Source organism: Stegostoma tigrinum, chromosome 16, assembly GCF_030684315.1.
Source record: "Stegostoma tigrinum isolate sSteTig4 chromosome 16, sSteTig4.hap1, whole genome shotgun sequence".
NCBI lineage: Eukaryota > Metazoa > Chordata > Chondrichthyes > Orectolobiformes > Stegostomatidae > Stegostoma > Stegostoma tigrinum.
The window spans coordinates 261,301-282,838 of record NC_081369.1 but is presented as its reverse complement, the minus strand read 5'-3'; the positions used below and the strand labels follow the sequence as shown (position 1 = coordinate 282,838).

Below are 21,538 nucleotides of genomic sequence, written 5' to 3'. Positions count from 1 at the left end.
TGCTAAGTTTGTAGATCTCACAAAAACAGATGGAAGGACAGGTAATATGAGGAAGCAAGGGGAATGCAGAAAGAATTGGACAAGCTAGGAAAGAGGGCACTGAAGTGGTAGACTGAATACAATATGGGAAACTGTGAGGTTATGTACTTTGGGAGGAAGAATAGAGGTGTTGACTATTCCTAAGTAGAGTCATTGAGCTCTACAGTATGTAAACAGACCCGTTGGTCCAACTCATCCAAGCCAACCAGATACAGTCGCTTCTGATATAATCTGTGTTCCTTCAACATGAATTGGCTGTAATGCTACTGAAGAATAGGAGAACACTATTTGAAAAATGCGGACTTTTCCTCCATGTGTGGGCTATAATGCAATTCCCTTCCCATCACTAAGTGTTGTGGTTATTATGTGATTTTCTACAGTGCGAAGTCGCACAAGAATGCAACTCTCGTTAAATCAGAGCTGAGTGTTTCCTAAATTAATTTAGTCCCATTTTTCAGCATTTGGCCCATGTCCCTCGAAACCCTTAATATTCAAACACCAATCAAGATGACTTTTAAATGTTAAAACTGTCTCCACCAGTCTCTTACCAGTCTCCACCGCTTCCTCTGGCAGTTTGTCTCTCACACACACCACCCTCCGTGTGAAAAAGTTGCCGTTTAGGTCCCTTTTAAATCTTTCCCCTCTCACCTTATACCTATACCTTCCAGTTTTGGACTCATCCACCCTGAAGAAAAGATCTTGGCCATTCACCCTATCCATGGCCCTCACAATTTTATAAATCTCTACAAGTTCAACCCTCAATCCCTGATGCTCCAGGGAAAACAGCCCCTATCAATTCAGTCTCTCCCTCGAGCTCAAATCTTCCAACTCTGATAACATCGTTGTAAATCTTTTCTGAACCTTTTCATGTTTCACAACATCCTTCCTATAGCAGGGACACCAGAACTGAATGCAGTATCCCAAAAATGGTTGAACAAATGTCTGGTACATCCGCAACATGACCTCCCAACTCCTATACTCAATGCACTGACCAATAAAGGCAAGCATACCAAACGCCTTCTTCACTACCCTGTCTATGTGGGATTCCACTTTCAAGGAACTAAGAACTTGCACCCCAAGATCTTTTTGCTCAGCAACACTCACCAGGACAATACCATTAAGATTATAAATGCTGACCTGATTTGACTTTCCAAATTGCAACACCTCACATTTATCTAAATTAAACTCCTCGGCCCATTGGCTCATTTGATCAAGATCCTGTGGTACTCTGAGGCAACCTTCTTTGTTATCCACTAAACCTCCAATATTGGTGTCACTGCAAAATTACTAACCATACCCACTATGTTCACATCCAAATCATTTATATAAATGGGGGAAAGGTTTTGAAAATCTGAAGCACAAGGGTGCTTGGGAGTCCTAGTTCAGGATTTTCTTTAGGTTAACATGCAGGTTCAGTTGGCAGCTAAGAATGCAAATATAAAGTTAGCATTCATTTCGAGAGGGCTCAAATGCAAGACCAGGGATATACTGCTAAGGCTGTATAAGGCTCTGGTCAGACTGCATTTCTAACATTATGAGTAATTGTGGGTGCTGCATCTAATGAAGGATGTGTTAGCATTGGAGGGGGTTCACAAAAATATTCCAAGAATGAAGGGCTTGTCATGAGCAGGAATTGTGGACTCTGGGTCTATACTTGATGGTGTTAAGGAGGATGAGGGGAATCTCATTGAAACTTACAGAATACTGAGAGGTTTGAAATGCTTCCATTTGTAACAGAGACTACAACCTGTGGGCACAGCCTCACAGTGAAGGAATAACCCTTTAGTGAAAACAGAAATTGCGGGAAATTATCAGCAGGTCTGGAAACATCTATGAAGGGAAAACAGAGCTAACGTTTCAGGTCCAGTGAGAAATTCCTACGTGAACCATGTAACAATGAGAGAATTGGACACGAGGAATGATAATAGAATGATATAGAAGAGTGTGCAAACTGGACACTCAGAATGACGTACAACAGTGAGTGAACTGGATACAAGGAACTATGAGAGAGTGATGTACAACAGAATGTTTACTGGACAAGGGGAACCAAATGTGAACGATATTTTAGTGATCATACTGGACGATACATTCTCCCGAGTGCAGTGGCCTAACAACCAAGGTAATGGAGTTTCAGATATGCCATGGTACATTTGAAATAGCTTGTGGTGGCAAGCCTTAAGAAACCATTGTAAACTCTTCTGATTCACTGACTTTTGTTTCTGCAGGGAAGGAATCCTCCCATCCTTATCTCCCCTGTCCTTGATGTCAACAGAACAGGAAACGCTCAAAGGTCCTCACATGCTAGGCCGTAAACACTGTCCTACATTGTTAGGGCACCCTTTCTTAAGCAGAAATAAAAATATGATCAGCTGCAGTGAAGGCCAGGAGAAATGTCCCTGATTGTACAGGGAGGAAAGGATTAGCTGAATAATGTATATGGAACTACTGTGATTAATACTGGTGCTATTTTTGACAGGTTTGATGTTCACCAAGGAAGTCTGCACCATGAAGGAGTCTGCTGCGTTACCATTCTACGGACATGAGCTGAGACTATGGTCATCTCCTTCCCCTCTGCTGGAAACAAAACTGACTGAGTCTGAAATTCAGGCTCTTCTTATGACATTTTATTTGCGTCCATCTGGAAAGCCACAATGAGGCCAGTCCGTTTGCAGCTGATAGGTTTGTGGCTTGGGAGTGAATGGGATGGAACAGCTTACTATCGAATTCTGATATCAGTGATTCAAAACAGTAATAGTACGACATAGATGGTGTAATTCTTGGAGTAATGTCAGTGTTTCCAGTCTTTCATGAGAGAACAATTGGCCACAACACTGTTCGGTGATCAGTCATTTTGTACATGGGACCAGTGCACTTGCTTTGTTCTGTTCTGAGAGCTTCAGACTCTTGTTAGTGGCTAGTTCTCTGTGTACTGCTTACTGCACAATTGACAGAGCTCTCTACAGACATTGGAGGCTACCATCCATTATTCAGGAGGTCTGGATGTGATGGAAACCTGGTCTAACAGGTCCCCGTCAGTAGGAAATGTGATTATTTCAGCAAGGCAGTGAGTCTTTTTAAAAAAACAAGTACAATGCTGAGTGAGCATTCTCTCAGACTGCCTTACCACTTCAGTTTTCGTCAACATTTTAAGCAGCAGAGGTCCTTATGGCATCCCTCACTCCCTCCAGAAATCCAGACAATGCAAGGAGGCATACCTCATCTTCTGCCTGGGCCAATTCCTTCTTTAACTCTTCCACTCGCAGGCGCAGTTTCTTCACTTCAGCTTCATGCTGCTCCACTCTTCTGTTTGCATGTGCCAGCTCAGCCATCTTTTCTTGGTATTGTTTCTTTAGCTTGGCATGAATGTGCCTGAGATCAGACAACTCCTGCACCGAAATAAACAACACAATAAGCAACTCTGAGCTTGAGAATCAACAACTTAACCTGGCTTACAGCAGCCTAACGGTTATTGGTACTCAATGTGGTCTGCAAAACATGATCACCCACAGAGTCCTCCTGGTGGGATAAGTACACTGCTCTGAGTGATCCACCTTGCTACTGTCAGGACTAAACAACATACACAAGTTCTCGTCTTCTCCACTCAACTCCCCACTGCACTGCACAATTTGTCAAACAAAAAACTAAAGCAGATTTATAAAAATGATTTACTTTCCATTGCAACAGATGACACAGATAGATTTTTAACACTTGAAGCTGCAAGTAAAGAAGGGAAACTGAGGAACATGATACGCAACATGAACTTGAAGCCTGGAGTCATGCATCATCTCATTTTGTCTCACTGAAAACTGCAGCATTCTTCCCCATTTGTTCTGATGGTGTTGTAGAAGGGCATAAGCAATCAGGTGGGATCAGGGGGTTGCTAGTTCCCGCTGTCTTTTGTCTCATCCAAGTGGTCCACAAATGACAGATGTTTGAAGAAGCCTGTCTCCCTGTTATGAGCAGTTTCTCTTTCAAGGTAGAGCTCTCAGTTTTCAAGCAGTTTTCCTGAGGTCTCTGTAAATAAGGGCGGTTCCTAGAAAACTTTCAAAACTTATGAATGACCACTGTGCAGAAGAGTTGAATTGTGCTACCATATCAACATTGGGTTACCCTAGATCTGCTGCTGGATCTTCCTTAGCTGAAAAAAAATTTTAATTGTCAGTGATTAACTCCAATTAATTGGACCTAGATCTAGCAGGTTTTGAGAAGATTTGTAGCTCAGGTTGAGTTTCTGGATGTGAGTTTGCTTGGTGAGCTGGAAGGTTTGTTTTCAGACATGTCGTCACCATTCTAGATAACATCATCAGTGAGCCTCCAGTGAAGCGCTGGTGTTATGTCCCGCTTTCTATTTATCTGTTTAGGTTTCCTTGGGTTGATGTCATTTCCTGTTCTTTTTCTCAGAGGATGGTAGATTGGCTCCAAATCAATGTGTTTGTTGATGGAGTTCCGGTTGGAATGCCATACTTCTAGGAATTCTCGTGCGTGTCTCTGTTTGGCTTGTCCTAGGATGGATGTGTTGTCCCAATCAAAGTGGTGTCCTTCCTCATCTGTATGTAAGGATACTAGTGATAGTGAAAGACATAACCCACTATCACTCGTATCCTTACATACAGATGAGGAAGGACACCACTTTGATTGGGACAACACATCCATCCTAGGACAAGCCAAACTGGGACATGCATGAGAATTCCTAGAAGCATGGCATTCCAACCAGAACTCCATCAACAAACACATTGGCTCCAAATCAATCTACCATCCTCTGAGAAAAAGAACAGGAAATGACATCACCAACCCAAGGAAACCTAAACAGATAAATAGAAAGCAGGACATAACACCAGCGCTTCACCGGAGGCTCGCTGATGATGTTACCTAGAATGGTGACGAAACGTCTGAAAACAAACCTAGATTTATTACTCCACTTAAGTTGGCTTTCTTCCAAGTTAATTATTCTTACTCTGGGTTGTTTCTTAATCCTCTAATTGAAATGTAAAATCAATGCAATTTTTTTGAATCATTACTATGAAATAAAATTTGCATGTGTGCTTCACCAAGTGAATACTCGTGTGTTTGCATAATTCTGGGAGCCATGACATGGCCCATGTGCAATGAAATAAACAGAAAGGATTTTGCCTGAACCAACACTGGGAAGCATAGATCAACAGGAGATTCTGAACTGTTTATAGGATCGCGTTGTACACCGGATCGGGTGACTGTCGGTGTGGAGTTTGCACATTCTCCCCATGTCTGCGTGGGTTTCCTCCGGGTGCTCTGGTTTCCTCCAACAGTCCAAAGATGTGCAGGCTAGGTGAATTGGCCAGGCTAAATTGCCCGTAGTGTTCAGGGGGTCTGTGGGTTATAGGGGGATGGGTGGGATGTTTCAAAGGGCGGACTTGTGGGCGAAGGGCCTGTTTCTACACTGTAGAGAATCTAATCTAAAAATGCCAGTGTGGCCCACAAAGCAAGCCACTACAGGTTCAAAGCAATTTACTGTGTAACGCAGTCAGAGACATTTTGATCAAAGTTATTCTTGTTACTGGCTTAATTTTCACCGAGGTTTAATATTTAGTATGTAACCTTTCTAAAACATGTGATCTCCCTTGTGGTTTATGTATCAGAGAAATGCTCTTTCCATCAGTGTTTTGCAGTCTTGTAGTTAGCCTGTGACTGTCCTCAGCTAAACCTACATTGAAATTCATTGAACATTAATGCAGACCATTGTATGGGGTTTCAAATTAATAAATCAATGTCAAAATTACATTGTGAATGCAGTTAGCTAAGAGGCAGATCAATCAACTGTCAATATTGCATAGGGAAAATCCAGTCACTGGCACTGAACAAACTTGACATTGCCTATAGTCATTGATACAAAGAGCTAATCATGTATTCTGACCAGCTGTTTGTAAAATCCCCACAGAACTATCCAGAAAGCACAAAACAATATCCTGTGGATCTCAACATCCAGTCCAACATTCTTCTGTAAAAGAATTATCGAAATACATATCATTCCAATGCCCTTCATTGCATTTGAACGAATTCATGCTGAAGGAAAACCAGAAACAAGTTCTCAACGGACTTGAAAAGACTAAAATGCAAGAAATGGTTTAGCGAAGGTTTGTAGCTTGGGTTGTGGGTAAGATTGTTGGCTTGCTCATCAAACTGGCTTGTTTTCGTTCAGACGTTTTGTCACCGTACTAGGTAACATCATTAGTGAGGCTTCCAACGAAGCGATGTTGTACTACTCCACTAGGAATTTATACTGTCCAGACTATTATGGTGAGTTGTGTCATTTCTGGTTTTTGCTCTGCAGAGATTTGTATATAGGGTTCAATTCCATTTGTTGGTTGATTGCATTACGGTTGAGAACTATGCCTCTAGGAATTCCTGTGCGTGTCTATATTTGACTTGGGCTACGATGGTTACCTTGGCCCAGTTAAACTGGTGGCCTTCATTGTCTGGATGTACTGATATTAAGAAAAGTTGATGTGTTTTTGCTGCTAGCTGATGTTTGTGTATTCCGATGGTTAGTTTCCTTTCTGTCTGACCGATGTAATGCTTATGACAGTCATTTCATGGTACTTTGTAAACTATGTTGGCTCTGCATGTTGTGGGAATAGGATCTTTAATCCTTGAGTGTGTGTTGTGGAGTGGCTATGGGCTTGTGTGCTACCATTATTCCCAAAGGACGGCAGTGTGTCGTTGTCAGTTCTGGTATGTTCTTGATGTAGGGCAGTGTGGCCAATGTGTTAGGGTGTACTGTGTCCTCCTGTTATTGTCTATTTAGTAGGCACCTGCTGACAAAGTTGCACGGTTATCTGTTCATAGCAAAGATTTTTTGTTTAGGGGCTCTTCCTCTTTCCTGCATAGTCCTGGCATGTTTCAGTGAATGATGGCCCATTTAAATAGTTCCTAACACAGTTTTTTTTGTGCATGTTAAGATGGTTGCTGTGGAAGATGAGGATTTGGTCAGTGTGGGCTGCTTTCCTATATACCAGACATCCAGACACGGAAGCTGACTGTTGTTCGTCTCTCATGAATTTACACCCAGTGAATATATTGTTGACGAGGTGGGGAATCTCTTCTAGTGTGGTGTGTTTAATGATGACATGTGTTGTCCATGTACAGCTTAGATTGAATGGGGGTGGGGGTGAGGGGTGGTGGGTAATGTATTCTAGTCTTTGCATGACTGCACTGCAATGAGTCCTGAGATGGGTGACCCATAACTGTTCTGCTGATCTATTTGTATACTTGACCATTAAAGGTGAAAAGTGGGGAGAGGCACAACTCTAGTAGTTTGAATACATTGTCATTACTGCTGGTCTGCATTCCTACTTCCTCTAGTAATATGGCCAATGTTTCTTTGGCTAGTGGGATATCAACTGACATGAATAATACTATGACATCTAAGGATATCATAATCTTGTCATTGCTGATTTTATGTGCCTGAATGTATTGTGGAATGCTTGGGTCGAGTGAATGGAACAGGTATTTCAGTCTCTGTTGTAGGTCTTTGGCCAGTTTGTGTGGGTGTGCCTGAGAAGGAGACAACGGGTCAGAGGGGAATGTCTGGTTTGTGTACTTCAGGATGTCCATAAAAGTAGGGAGAAGACCACCTTCACACAAACTGGCCAAGGACCTACAACAGAGACCAAAATGCCTAGTTGACAGATCACCCCATTCCCTCCACTCAACACAAGCAACAGAACCCTTGAACAAAGAGTTAAAAGTTTCCTCAGGATTTGGGCTGGCAACCTATTGTAGTTACTGAGGGTTATGTGGACTCAAGACAGCAAGAGAGTCTCACTAGACCCAAATTAAGTAAGAGGCTTTATAGGCCAGTATCCAGGAGGGTGCATGCTATGAGAAGTCCACCTCCAGCTGGCTTAGAAATGATAAATTGCTGAGCAATATCCAAATCAGAATCAAATCAAAATAAACATCTAGTTCAATAGTCATCCAGTTCTAATGGAGCTTGATACCAATGTGGCTGTTTCAGTGACTGTAGAACTAATCTTTAAGAATATTCATTCTGGTCTCCTCATCTTATGTTTGCAGCAGCCCTTGGAATCGTTATAGAGTAAGGGTCCAACTCGTGCAAGAAGCAGCTGATTCAATCACCACTGACTGTATTAAAAGGTTCGGGCTGAAGCTTAAATGGGGCCATCTGGCATCTTTGTATCAACTTTTTAAAAAATAGGTCAGCCTTGGAACATGTGATACTGCCTCATAAGGCATCGGGACAGTAGTAGCTCATAGGTGGCCCAGTGGAGAGGAATACCCAATAGCGCTTGTATTCGAGAACTTTGGTTAATGCAGAGCACAAATACACTGAGACAGGGGAAGATTTGGTAGTCATATTTGGAGTCAGGAAGTTTCACAAATACCTTTGTGGATGTCCATTTTCAATAATAAAGGACCACTGTCCCCACTACATCCAGTTAAAGAGGACAAGGCAGTGCCACTCGTAACTTCAGCTCTAATACTACGTGCATATAATTACAAATTGGAACATGGCCTGGGAGGCCAAGTGGCAAATGCAGATGTGTTGAATCAATTCCCACGGGCAGATACACCACCAGTTTTACCACCACTGGGACAGTCTGTCATGATTTTAAATTTTCTGGACAGACTTCCAGTCAAACGGACTTGGTTTGCAGAAAGATCAGTCCTGGCAAAACTGGCCGTGACAGAGTAATCCAAATGGCCGTCACAACAGTAGTGAAAATTTTCTGGGCCCAGAGAGATCAGATCATAGTAGAAGATGACACATTATCATGGGGAGCACGAGCAATTGATCTCCGGGTACTAGCTGAACTCCAGCAGGGACTTCCAGTGGTTTCCAAAATGAAGATGTTGGCGACACGTGCGTAGGGGCAAGGACTGGATGTAGACATAGCTGCATTGGTGGCGCGGTAGCCAGAATGCCGCCAAGGACAAAAATTACTGCTAGTAATTCCCCCACATTTGTAGGAACGGCCAGGTAAACCTCAGACTTGGTTATATATTGATGATACAGGTCCTTTCAGGGGCTTAAATGTTGCTCTTCGTGGACGCCCACTGAAAATGGATGGATGTGCATAGAGTTCATTTGTCAAACACGGGAATGACAATAGGAAAACTGCGTGCTTCTTTTGCGATACACGGACTCCTGGAACTGTACGTCACAGGTAACAGGCAAGCGAGAACTTCAGTGTTTCCTAAAGTCGAATGGTATACCACATACAAGGGCAGCTCCATATCATCCATCGTCCAATGCTATGGTAGAAAGTGCAGTCCAAACTTTGAAGGCACTCTTGAAAGAAACAACCTACAGCTTCATTGGATGTAAAACAATCAGATTCCTATTTGGTTTTTGGGCCACCCCTTGTAGGACTACAAGCACAGCTCCAGCAGAGTTGCCGACGGATAGAAGACTCAGTACCAAGTCAAAATCAGGAACGCCAATGCCGGACACAAGACTCTGCTAAACGAGAGAGAGAGAGTTTACTTCAGGGTAGGAATGATGGGAATGGCCCTGCGTGGGTAAGAGGCACGACTGATGTGAACTTAGGCCTGATAACATATAAAGTTCGGGCAGGTACAATTGACCTGAGCAGGTGAGTCAACCGTTTAAAAGCAGCAAGCTTGCAAACAGCGCAGCAGCAAAAATGTGCCCAGCTCAGCGATCTTTGCATTAATTCTAGAACCCATGAGTTCACCCTCTCCATCAAGCATTGAAGATACCTCAATGTTTTGGTGGATGTGATGAACATAACCACTGCAACGTCTTTGCTGCCTGAAGACAACAGTGAATTTCTTGTGAGACACTCCAGATGCAAGAGGTGAGCTGCCGTGTATCATAGCTGTCATACCATAGGCAAAGTTGGTGGAACCTGATCTGGTGCTAGAATGCCCAGGACGAGCTACAAAATTAGAAGAACCAGCATGTGTCCTCGGGCCCAGAGGTACAGGGACATAGTGTTTGTAATGAAGTTAGCCAGGTGGACCTCAGGGAGCACAAGTTTCCAGATTGGGGCTGTTTATCTGATCCATTCGGGGACCCCCAGCCAACAGATATAAACAGGTGTACCAGACCTTCTGTCTGCCGAGAACTGGGACTGAGGGAGCCAGATCAGCATCAAGGACTCTCCACGTGTAAAGGGCGATAAGATACTGGCCTCTGTGGAGTGGACAGCCGAGCGAGGAGGAGGACAGTGAGGCTGAGGCTGAGGCTGAGGCTGAGGAACGGGGAGCGGAGGATAGCCTTTATTGTAACGTGTACTCCAGTACAGGAGTACACGAAAAAGTTTTTACAATGGCACCATCTTAGGTACAAGTACCTAGGTACAAATCTTTGATACAAAACAGGAATAAAAGGAAAAGTATTAATATTATTTACAGTGTCCAAAAAATTAGTTAGAAGTGAGATATTTATGAAATAGTTAAAAGGATTGAAATTACAGTCAGGTAAAGCATTTCAAATAGCAGCAGCTCAGCAGATGGTCTGTCTCTGTACTAGCACTCAGCTGCACCAAAGAAAGTTGTGCTGCTCTGGGACTGCTAAAAGGAGAGAAGAAAAAGAAGAAAGAACAGGCAGAGAACAAGAGCTTTGGGTGCAGCGTCCTATTCTGTTACCATCTTGCTATGTGTTTGCCTACACAATCAACCTGTCTAAATCACCCTGAAAGCTCCTTACACCTTCCTCACAACACTCAATCCCATCCAATTTTAAATTCTTGCCAAACATGGAAAATATGACATTTGATTCCACATTCAGGTCAAATCTGCATTTTTGAATACAGCACCACAGCGAGTAAAATTTTCATGGCACGCAGAGACTGGTGCAACAATATCTGTGTGTAGTGCTGCCCATCCGAGGCATAGCATGACCAGTACTACTCACACCATGACAGGTACTGGCATCACAACCAATATTACTGTTGCAATGACTAGTATTACTCTTGACAGGACCAATATTACTGGCACGTTGACCAGTTTCATTGGCAAATTCTGTATTACTTGTAGAATGCTGGTCTTTCACTGGTGCTTTTCACCTTCGGCTCCCTTCGGAAAACCTACTGTGCAATTGTGCCTTTGGCCATCTCAACAAAACAGCACTGCCTCCCCAAATTAAAACAAATAACTGCAAATGCTAGAGATCTGAAACAAACAAAAACAGAATTTGCCAGAGAAACTCAGCATGTCTGGCAGCATCTGTGGAGAGAAATCAATGTTTATGTTTCGAGTCCAGTGATCCTGCTTTAGAATCCCCTTCCCCAGTATATGTTCTCTATAATGGGCCTTGCACCATTTGTCTATAATACAGTAGCTTTACGAATGTAAAACTTGTTACTGCTATACTACTTTGAGAGCAAGGATCATGCCAATTCAAAGGAAAACACAATGCTGTAAAGTTACACAGCAAAAACAAAGAGCTCAACAAAGTCAGGCAGCATCTGTGAGGAGAAAACCTGTTAACATTTCAAGTCCAGCAGGGGTATTTTTGAGTCTTAAAAATATGAATGCCAACCTCTGGACCAGGAAAATCATCAAGTTTGCAGAAGTGCACAATACATCCATGCCCTTGCAATGAACAGGCACTGCAGCAACATAACATGGTTCAAAGGATCACATGTAAATCAATTCTCCCCTTTCCTGTTTGCTCATTTGTTCATGAAACCCACTGAAAAAAGAATTACATTCAACTCAAAAGAGCCGTCTTTCCTTTAAACAGTGAAATCTCTCCTCTGGGCACATGTTTAGCTGGAAGGTCAATGTGTCCAAAGAACAGTATAAAATATTTACAAGCATCTTAACTTTTATGTTTTCTTGAGCTAATGGAATGTATATGGCTTTTAAATAATGCTGTCGAAAGCACAAAGAATACTTCAGCACAGAGCAGCCAACGCAGGAAATGATGACAATTAAAACCCACTGGCAAATTCCTGAATGATAACCCACCTCACTGTTTTGCTCCATGATCTGTTGTGATAGTTCCTACAGAACGAAGGATCAAAAAGAACACTGATTTTCTTAATTAGACACTGCATTCAACAAACTCAACAGTGTACCTTTGTTAACGTTTACCATCTATTAATGATAGGTGCCATGAAAAACAGTCAATTAGGGCATATATTTCTGAAGCAGCAGTGTGCTCAGTGAGAATGAAATGAAATTTAATTTAATTTCTCCACTGAGCATGGGGAATAACATCAGTGTATTGAATATTTTGAATAATGAATTGTGTTCCAAGCAACAAAAGTCACATTGTTGTTTCTGGGAATTTGTTGCAATTTGATTGCTAATTTTCTTGCATTAAAGTCCGTAAGGCACTTTGGAAGGATATGTTGATACTACACAAATGTAAATCCATCTTCATTCTTAAGTGTATAATCTTTTCACCTTTATGGTCAAATTCTGCAGCTCTTAAGCAAATTGAGCTGTTTTAAATGGACGATCTGCTGTTTATCCAAAAAACACAATGAGCTCTATCCATCTTCGGTCCGCCTCCCCCTCTCTCCCTATTTATTTCAGAACCCTCACCCCATCCCCCTCTCTGGAGGGGGGTCTAGGCCCAAAATGTCAGCTTTTGTGCTCCTGAGATGCTGCTTGGCCTGCTGTGTTCATCTAGCCCCACACTGTGTTATCATGAGCTTTAACTGCCCCTTGGAGGGTATGCTGGGAAATGCAGAATTAATCCTCACGTGACTTCTTGCGTTTGACCACAGTATTCCAAAACCTCAGACAGAGGGACTTTTTAAAAGGAACTAAGAACAGCACAGGAACTGGCCCCTCAGCCTATCAAGGCTGCACAAAGACATGATGCTTTTTTAAATTAAAAGAACCTTATGCCTCTACGCGGTCAGTAATCCACTATCCCATACCTAGTCAAATACCGGTCAAGATACTTTCAAAAGTTGTGATTGTACATGCTTCTACCATCTCATCTGACAGCGCAGTTTCCATGGAAACAAATTTGCCTCTCACATTTCCTTTAAAACTTAGAAATAGTACGAACTGCAGGTGCTGGAGAATCTGAGATAACAAGGTGTACAGCTGGATGAATGCTTGGCAAAGCCATCATGGTGCTGCAGATGCTGGAGAATCCAAGATAATGAAATGTGACCCTCTCTGATGAAGGGTCTAGGCCCGAAACGTCAGCTTTTGTGCTCCTGAGATGCTGCTGGGCCTGCTGTGTTCATCCAGCCTCACATTTCATTATCATAGTGCTTGGCCTGCTGTGTTCATCCACCTTGACATGTTGTTATCTCTTAAAACTTACCTTGCTTTATCTTAAATTGCTGTCCCCTGGTAGTTGTCATTTCTAACCTCGATTAAAGACTTTGACTATCCAATCTATCCATGCCTCTTGTAATTTTGTGAATTTCTATCAGGTCACCCCTCATCCTTCTACATTCATGTGAACATAAACCACGTTTGTCCAATCTATTTTCGAACCTAATACCCTGAAAACCAGGTAACATCCTGGTACCACAGATTATATTCCAGTAATGCACTGTAAGGAGAATGGGTTTGTTTCCTTCATTGCATTCTTTGAAAACATGAATCAAAATTTACTGAGTAATTTTTTTCATTTCCAAAGATCCCCATCTCTTCGCTTTCAGTGATTGAATGAGTTTCTAATGTAGGAGATTATGGCAAACTTCCTATGATTCAGCATCAAATGATATGGGCACATGAATTAATCACAAGCACAAGCTATTCGGCCCCTTCAACCAGCTCTGGCTTCACCAATTAGATTAATCATGGCAACTTTTAATTCTAACTCCCTTGTCAGTCAAGAATCTATTTGAAATAACTCCACAGAGGCAGTATTGAGTCATCAAGTCACCCTTTATTAATACATGGACAGTCCTTGACAATGATCCAGCTTCCTCAGAGGGTGTCTGACACTTCTTTCTTACTTGTCAGCCAGGACTCGATTGAATCAAATTAACAGCCCTAATCAGGGGATTTATATTCTGTGAGGTTCATCTGGCTGACCTCCTTACATTCACTACATTCCCTCCCTCTCGGAGTCTGAGGACATAGAACATAGAACAAAGAAAATTACAGCACAGGAACAGGTCCTTCAGCTCTCCAAGCCTGTGCCAATCCAGATCCTCTATCTAAATCTGTCACCTATTATCCAAGGATCTGTATCCCTCTGCTCCCTACCATTAATGTATCTGTCTAGAAACATCTCAAATGACGTTATTGTGCCTGTCTCTACCACTTCCACTGGCAATGCGTTCCAGGCACCCACCACCCTCTGTGTAAAGAACATATCTCCCTTAAACTTTTCCCTCTCATCTTGAAATTGTGACCCATAGTAATTGAGTCCCCCACTCTGAAAAAGCTTCTTGCTGTCCACCTTGTCTATACCCCTGATTTTGTCGACTTCATTCAGATCCCCCCTCAACCTCCGTCTTTCTAATGTAAATAATCCTAATCTACTCAACCTCTCTTCATACCTACAGTCCTCCATACCAGGCAACATCCTGGTGAACCTTCTGTGCACTCTCTCCAAAGTATCCAGATCCTTTTGGTAATGTGGCGAACATAACTGTATGCAGTATTCCAAATGTGGTTGAACCAAAGTCTTATACAACTGTAACATGACCTGCCAACTCTTGTACTCAATACCCTGTCCGATGAATGAAAGCATGCCGTATGCCTTCTTGACCACCCTATTGACCTGCATTGCCACCTTCAGGGTACAATGGACCCGAATATCCAGAACCTGGAACAATAGATGCAAATGGGTACCTATTGCATTCACAAGAGCACGGGATTTAGTTTCAGTAAAGCCAGGTATTGGCGTTGCCGCGAAACAAAGATCCAGAAAGGGTTGTCACTCAGTGAACATTGACGGACAAGATATTGATCCGCAGCACCAAACTGCAGGGTATTTAAGTGTGTGAAGAGGAGAAACCTCCCAGCAACCTGTTCATTGCAGCAGGCCACTGATTCATGTAACCACAGAAACAGAGAACAGGAGTAGGAGAAGGCCATTCAGCCTTTTGAGCCTGTTTCACCAGTCATGATGTGGCTGATCATCTATCTCACTTCATTTGTTCCTGATTTCACCCCATACCCTTTGAACCCTTTAGCCCTGAGAACTATATCTAACTACTTCTTGAAAACATTCAATGTTTTCACAGCTTTCTGTGACAGACAATTCCATAGACTCACCACTCATCTCAATCCTAAATGGCCTAGCCTGTTTCCTTAAACTGGAACTCCTTGTTCTGGATTGGAGTCCTGCATTCACCCTGTGTGGTGCTGTTAAAATTTTATAGGTTACAATGAGGTTCCCCACCTTATTTTTGCAAAATGCCAGTGAATAGAGTCCTAACTGATTCAGTCTTCCCTCATACATCAGTCCTACCATCCTAGAAATTCAGGCTGGTAAACCTTTTGTTGCATTTCCTCCATAGTGAGAACATGATTTCTCAGATAGAGACACCAAATCTGAGCATAATATTCTAAATTTGTACTGCCACTTCACCAGGCAGAGAACTGAATGAACATGTGCAAGACGCAATAAAATGCAAGAATGAATATCATTAATATCGAATGCACATCTTTGAATAAATGGTGAAAAACACCTGGATGTCTTTGTTCTTCTCAAAGGATTATCAGCAGGTATTGCCTCCAGACTGAAAATTAATTGTAACAATGCTGATTATGATCAAAAACCTGTACAGAAATGTTTTCCTGCCTAGTCATTACTGAAGAGAATGGTTTGCCTAACAAGCTTGATGCAAGCAACTCATCAAAAGTAGCTGTTTGCATGCCTCAATTCTGTCAAAAGGGAAGCAGCAAACCTAGCTAGCCTTTGTGATAGAACCTAAAAGATTGTTTTGACTGGCTTTCTGACAGTTTAGTAATAGAGTTCAATAATATGAGGAAGAATTCTGCAAATGATATATCGCCTTCTTGATATTGTGTCCTTGTATGGTGTCCCTTTTATGCGCCATTTAAAGGCCCACCCTCTGCTACTGCACAGTTGCACTATTTTTGCTGCAGTTTTTGCGATCTGTCCATGCACACAACCTCACTATACAATGCAGTTAGTGACACATTGTCATGAACAATGTCAATTTATTCAGCAGCACCTAGCTGTTCACAGGTTTCCCAGATGTGTACTTCAAAGACGTGTTTAAAGAATCCTTTCTGTGATGTTGATAAAGCTGCCTTTGATCACAGAACATAGAAAAGTACAGCACAGTACAGGCCCTTCGGCCCACGATGTTGTGCCGTGAAATAATCCTAATCTAAAAATAAAATAACCTAACCTACATTCCCCTCAATTCACTGCTGTCCATGTGCATGTCCAGCAGTCGCTTAAAAGTCACTAATGACTCCGCTTCCATGACGACCACTGGTAAACTATTCCATGCGCTCACAACTGTCTGGGTGAAGAACCTCCCTCTGACGTCTCCTCTATACCTTCCTCCTAACACCTTAAAACTATGACCCCTCATGGCAGTCAATCCTGCCCTGGGGAAGTCTCTGGTTATCAACTCTATCCATGCCTCTCATTACCTTGTACACCCTCGATCAGGTCACCTCTCTTCCTCCTTCTCTCCAGAGAGAAAAGTCCGAGCTCATATAGAGCTTCTGCCACTTGGACACTTGCTGTCTATCTTAGTCAATGCAAAAAAAAACTCCTGTCAGAAAAACACATTACTGACAAAACTCAACAGGTCTGGCAGCATCTGTGGGGAGAAAACAAAGTTAATGCTTCAAGTCTGGTGATTCTTCATCAGAACAGTTCTGAAGAGGAGTCACCAGACACAAAATATGGATAACTATTACCTTAGGACTCCATTTTTGTTTTATTATCAGTTCCTGTAAGATGGTGAATGATATCAAACATGGAGCATGTAATTTTTTAATGTTCGTTAAAGAGCTTCACCTACTTATTTGATTCTGCATGGGGTTTTGTCCTTACCATTCAGCAGAAATCTTAAAAGATGCTACAGGTGTTCACTCCTGACTTCCAAGTCAGGTCGAGTATGTGTTTTGGTCGCAATAAGGAAAGTGATGCAGAGGAAGAGCCATACTCATGATTTGCACACAAGCCCAATACAGGATTTAAATTTTGCAATTGATTCCAAAGAGGTACATGTTGGTGGAGCTGGATTTGCTGATTATAACTGAGATAGTGTCACCATGACCTTGACAGGTGTTGTCCATCTAAATCTAATACCATCTACTTTCCTCAAGATGCTAACTTTTCCAACTTTACTGCTGGCTGAAGCTTTTTACTATTTCCTTTTTTCACAGTTATACACTGCTGCTGAGTTTCAGCAGCTCAGATACTCTGATGTGTAGCACATGCTGGAGAAAGAGACAGCTGCTAATTTGTGTTGCACTTCAGAGTGGGTTGTGATCAGACTCCTGGCAAATCCAATATCCGGGGTGGTACATTTGACTTGAAACTAATGAAGGGAGGGCTGGTGGGAAGATTCAAGAAAGAATGAAATTGAAGGCACTGAGAAAAATGCTGTATGGCAGAATAGCATTGCGCAAAATAAGAATGGTCAAGAAGAAACTGAAAAATAAATAAAGGACAAGTCACAAAAGGTGACATGGTTGTGAAGGAGTAAAGCTACTCATATCCCATGCAAAGTTCTTGCAACAAAATAGGTAAATTAATAGAGATAACAAGGTGTAGAGCTGGATGAACAAGGGTGTAGACCCAAAACATCACCTTTCCTGTTCCTTTGATGCTGCTTGGCCCGTGTTCATCCAGCTCGACACCTTACTATCTCAGATTCACCAGCATCTGAAATTCCTACGATCTCAGGTAAATTAGCAGCTCAGATGAGTGAGATGAATTAGTTTGACTGAAAGCCAGGATGACAATATTGTTATCACTCACTGGGATGGTATGCTGGAAGTCAAGCCCAGCTATTCCTAGAGTCAACACACGTTGGAAGAGTTGATGTAATCACTATCAACTCCAATTTACTTTTTATTAACTGTTGTTACCAGTCAGGAACCAAAAAAAGAATCCTCTATCAATTGTAACACTCTTAACTTTAACAAGAACAGTAAAAGACAGCTTTTGTACTCCTCTGATGCTGCTTGGCCTGCTGTGTTCATCCAGCTCCACACTTTGTTATCTCGATTCTCCAGCATCTGCAGTTCCCATTATCTCTGATCAAAATTTTAACCTCACTGCGAAGTCTCTTCCAGCGATGCCTAACCTGACGAAGTTATCCTCCTCCCTCCGGACCAACCTCAGGGGATCTCTCTCCTGCTGCAACTCCCTATTTATTTCAGAATCCTCTCCCCATTCCCCTTTTCAAATGAAGGGTCTAGGCCTGAAATGTCAGCCTTTGTGCTCCTAAGATGCTGCTTGGCCTGCTGTGTTCATCCAGCACCACACCTTGTTATCGCAAAGACTGGTTAAAAGATAGCTTCTAATTTATGTAACTTAATTTTTGCCCCTTTAAAAATAATTCCTGTACGCAAATACAGGACAAAAAGCAGCAAAACACAAATGTTATGAGTGGAGGGAAAAATAGTTGGGAGAACAGTTCAGTTCAGTTTCACTAGTCCACAGCATAAAACTAGAAGGATTGATTTCACAATTCTTTTGATTCTTTGCTGATGCTTTGGTGGGTCACAGCAATGATTATTCTGTGTTTCTTTGGTTCCTTGGATTGCCCCTGGGGTCTTTCATTTAGTCTTTAAGTTTTAGAATGACTTGGTCCGGCACGTTCAAATGTAGTTTCTCAGCTTTTTCAACAGAAGATTAGAGCAGAGAAAAATGGGAAAGACTGACCGATTCAGCCAGCTTCTAGAGGTATCCTTGCCTCATTCTGTTTCACACACGTCACAAGGTCTGTGTGAAGTTCCAACCTGACCAGTCAGACAGTTGCTACACTGCTGAGCCATCCAGATCCCACAATAAATGGTGTTTCTTTGCTAACATCCTTTAGGGGAGGAAACTGCCATCCTTAGTTGGTCTCGAGTACGTGATTCCTGACCCACAGAAATGTGGTTGACTCCTAAGTGCTGTCGGGGGCAATTAGGGATGGACAATAAAGGTGGGCGGAGCCAATGACACCCACTTGGTTTGAACGGATGGGAAAAGTCTGCACTGACTATCCCTAAAAGATAACATCAGATGAAATATTACAGGTGTCTGAGCAATTTGGGCTATAGTGTGATTTGTGGCAGAATTGACAAGAGGTCCAGCTAGGCTTCTCTCATCATTGACAGCACCTTGCTCCATCTTTTATGCTTTTAACAAGCATGACAAGTTTCTTGTTAGACAGTGACGAGTTGCCAATTACTTCCAAGTTGTGTTAATTACTTTATAATAATCTATTGAAATGTTTTGCAATACTGACACCTATTTTGCATCGAGCTTGTGGACAAATGTGCGCGGCAGAGGAACCCTTTCTCTGTGACAGCAACCTCCTTTAAAAGTCATGCACGATGTTGGTGAGGCCAAACATACTTTGACCTCCTTACTTATGAAGGTTTTTCACTGAATTTGAACCAGTTTGGAGAAGGTTCACCCAACTCATTCCTGAGAAGGCTAAAATTAAGAGACCGCAGGAAGTGCTGCACCTGCCCCTACACCTCCCCCCTAACCCACATCCCAGGCCCCAAGACGACTTTCCACATCAAGCAGGTGTTCACCTGCACATGTGCTAATGTGGTATACTCCATCCGCTGTTCCCACTGTGGTCTCCTCTAGATCGGGGAAACCAAGTGGAGGCTTGGGGACCGCTTTGCAGAACACCTACACTGAGTTTACACGACATGGACTCCTGAAAGCATTGGTCACAGACAATTGGTCATTGTTTACCAGCAGAGAGTATGAGTATTTCCAAAAGGTGAACGGTATTGTTTGGAAAAGAAAAGCTCCATACCATCCATCATCCAATGGTCTGGCCGGAAGAACAGTCCAAACTTTGAATGTAGGCTTAAAGAAACAGCAGACAGCTTCACTAAATGCCAAACTATCCCAGTTCCTATTTGATTTTTGGACCACACCATATGCAATTAGAGATAGCTCCAGCAGAGATGCTAATGGGGAGAAGACTCCACTCCAGGTTAAACCTGATATTCCCAGATCTTGGGAGTAGAGGTTGAAACTGCATCAGGAACACCAGTACCGGAAGCAAGACTCCGCAAAGGAAGGCTGACTTAAGTGGTTGAAGTTTGGTGTAGGAACTGACAGAATGGCCCTGCATAGGTAAGAGGCACGGTCACCACAAAGTCCGGCCTAGTGACGTATGAGGTGCAGGTAGGTGCAACAAGAATATTGACCAACTGAATTCTGCAAAGTCATAAATGGTGCAGGAGGAAAACGTGCCCAGCTCTTCAACTGCCTCTCCTACAGTTCCAGAACCTGTGGATTCACCATCTCTTGAAAAGCAGTGAACAGATCTCAGATGCTGAGATGGACGCGGTCAATGTCGTTACCTCGACACCTTTGCCGCCTGAAGATGCTCCAGGCACAAGAGACAAGTTACGAACTGACCTTATCAGAGGCAGAGTTGGAGGAACCTGGCCAGGTGCTAAAACACGTCATGAGGAGCTACAAGGAAAAGAATCATTGGAGGTGAGCGAACGTGAGATAGAAGCATAAATATGTAGATAGATTATGGAAAGATGTAGGAGCAACAGGGTGGTGGTGATGGGAGATTTCAATTTTCCCAACCTTGACTGGGATTCACTTAGAGTTAGGGTTTCAGACGGAGCAGAATTCGTAAGGAGCATCCCAGAGGGTTTTCTAGAGCAGTATGTAAATAGCCCAGCTCAGGAAGGGGCCATACTGGACCCGGTGATGCGGAATGAGCCCAGCCAGGTGGTTGAAGTTTCAGTCGGGGATTACTTTGGGATTAGTGATCACAATTCCATAACTTTTACAATACTCATGGACAAAGACGAGAGTGGCCCCAAAGGAAGAGTGCTCAAGGCCAACTATAGCAAAATTCAGCAGGAGCTGGGGAACGTGGATTGGGAACAGCTATTTGAGGGTAAATCCACATTTGATATGTGGGACACTTTTAAAGAGATGTTGATTAGAGCACAGGACAGATATATCCCTGTGAAAATGAGAGATAGAAAGGGCAAGATTAAGGAACAATGGATGACAGGTGAAACTGTGAAACTAGCAAAGAGGAAAAGGGAATATTATATAAGGTCTACACGACTGAAAATAGACGAATCTTTGGAAGAATATTGGGAAAGTAGGACCAATACGCAACGAGGAATTAAGAGGGCTAAATGGGGTCATGAAATATCTTTAGCAAACAGGGTTGAGGAAAATCCCAAAGTCTTTTATTGGTACATAAGGAGCAAGAGGGTAACTAGAGAAAGGGTTGGCCCACTCAAGGACAAAGGAGGGAAGTTATGCGAGGAGTCAGAAAATGAGTGACATTCTTAATGAGTACTTTGCATCGGTATTCACTGAGGAGAGGGACATGACGGATATTGAGGTGAGGGATAGATGTTTGCTTACTGTCATCAAGTCAGCATAAGCGGC

The 21,538-nt window shown here is 42.6% G+C and overlaps 1 protein-coding gene across 3 annotated transcripts in view; it reads right to left on the bottom strand.

The window, feature by feature from the left end:
* ccdc102a (coiled-coil domain containing 102A) overlaps positions 1–21,538 on the bottom strand; it is a 172,157-nt gene that overhangs the window by 27,951 nt on the left and 122,668 nt on the right. For 2 of the 3 annotated variants that reach the window (XM_048546642.2, XM_048546641.2), the window contains exon 7: positions 3,255–3,425. The exons of the other annotated variant lie outside the window; for it this stretch is intronic. In XM_048546642.2, coding sequence (XP_048402599.1) covers positions 3,255–3,425 — 171 coding nt within the window. The remainder of the gene's footprint in view (positions 1–3,254; positions 3,426–21,538) is intronic. 3 annotated transcript variants of the gene reach the window in all.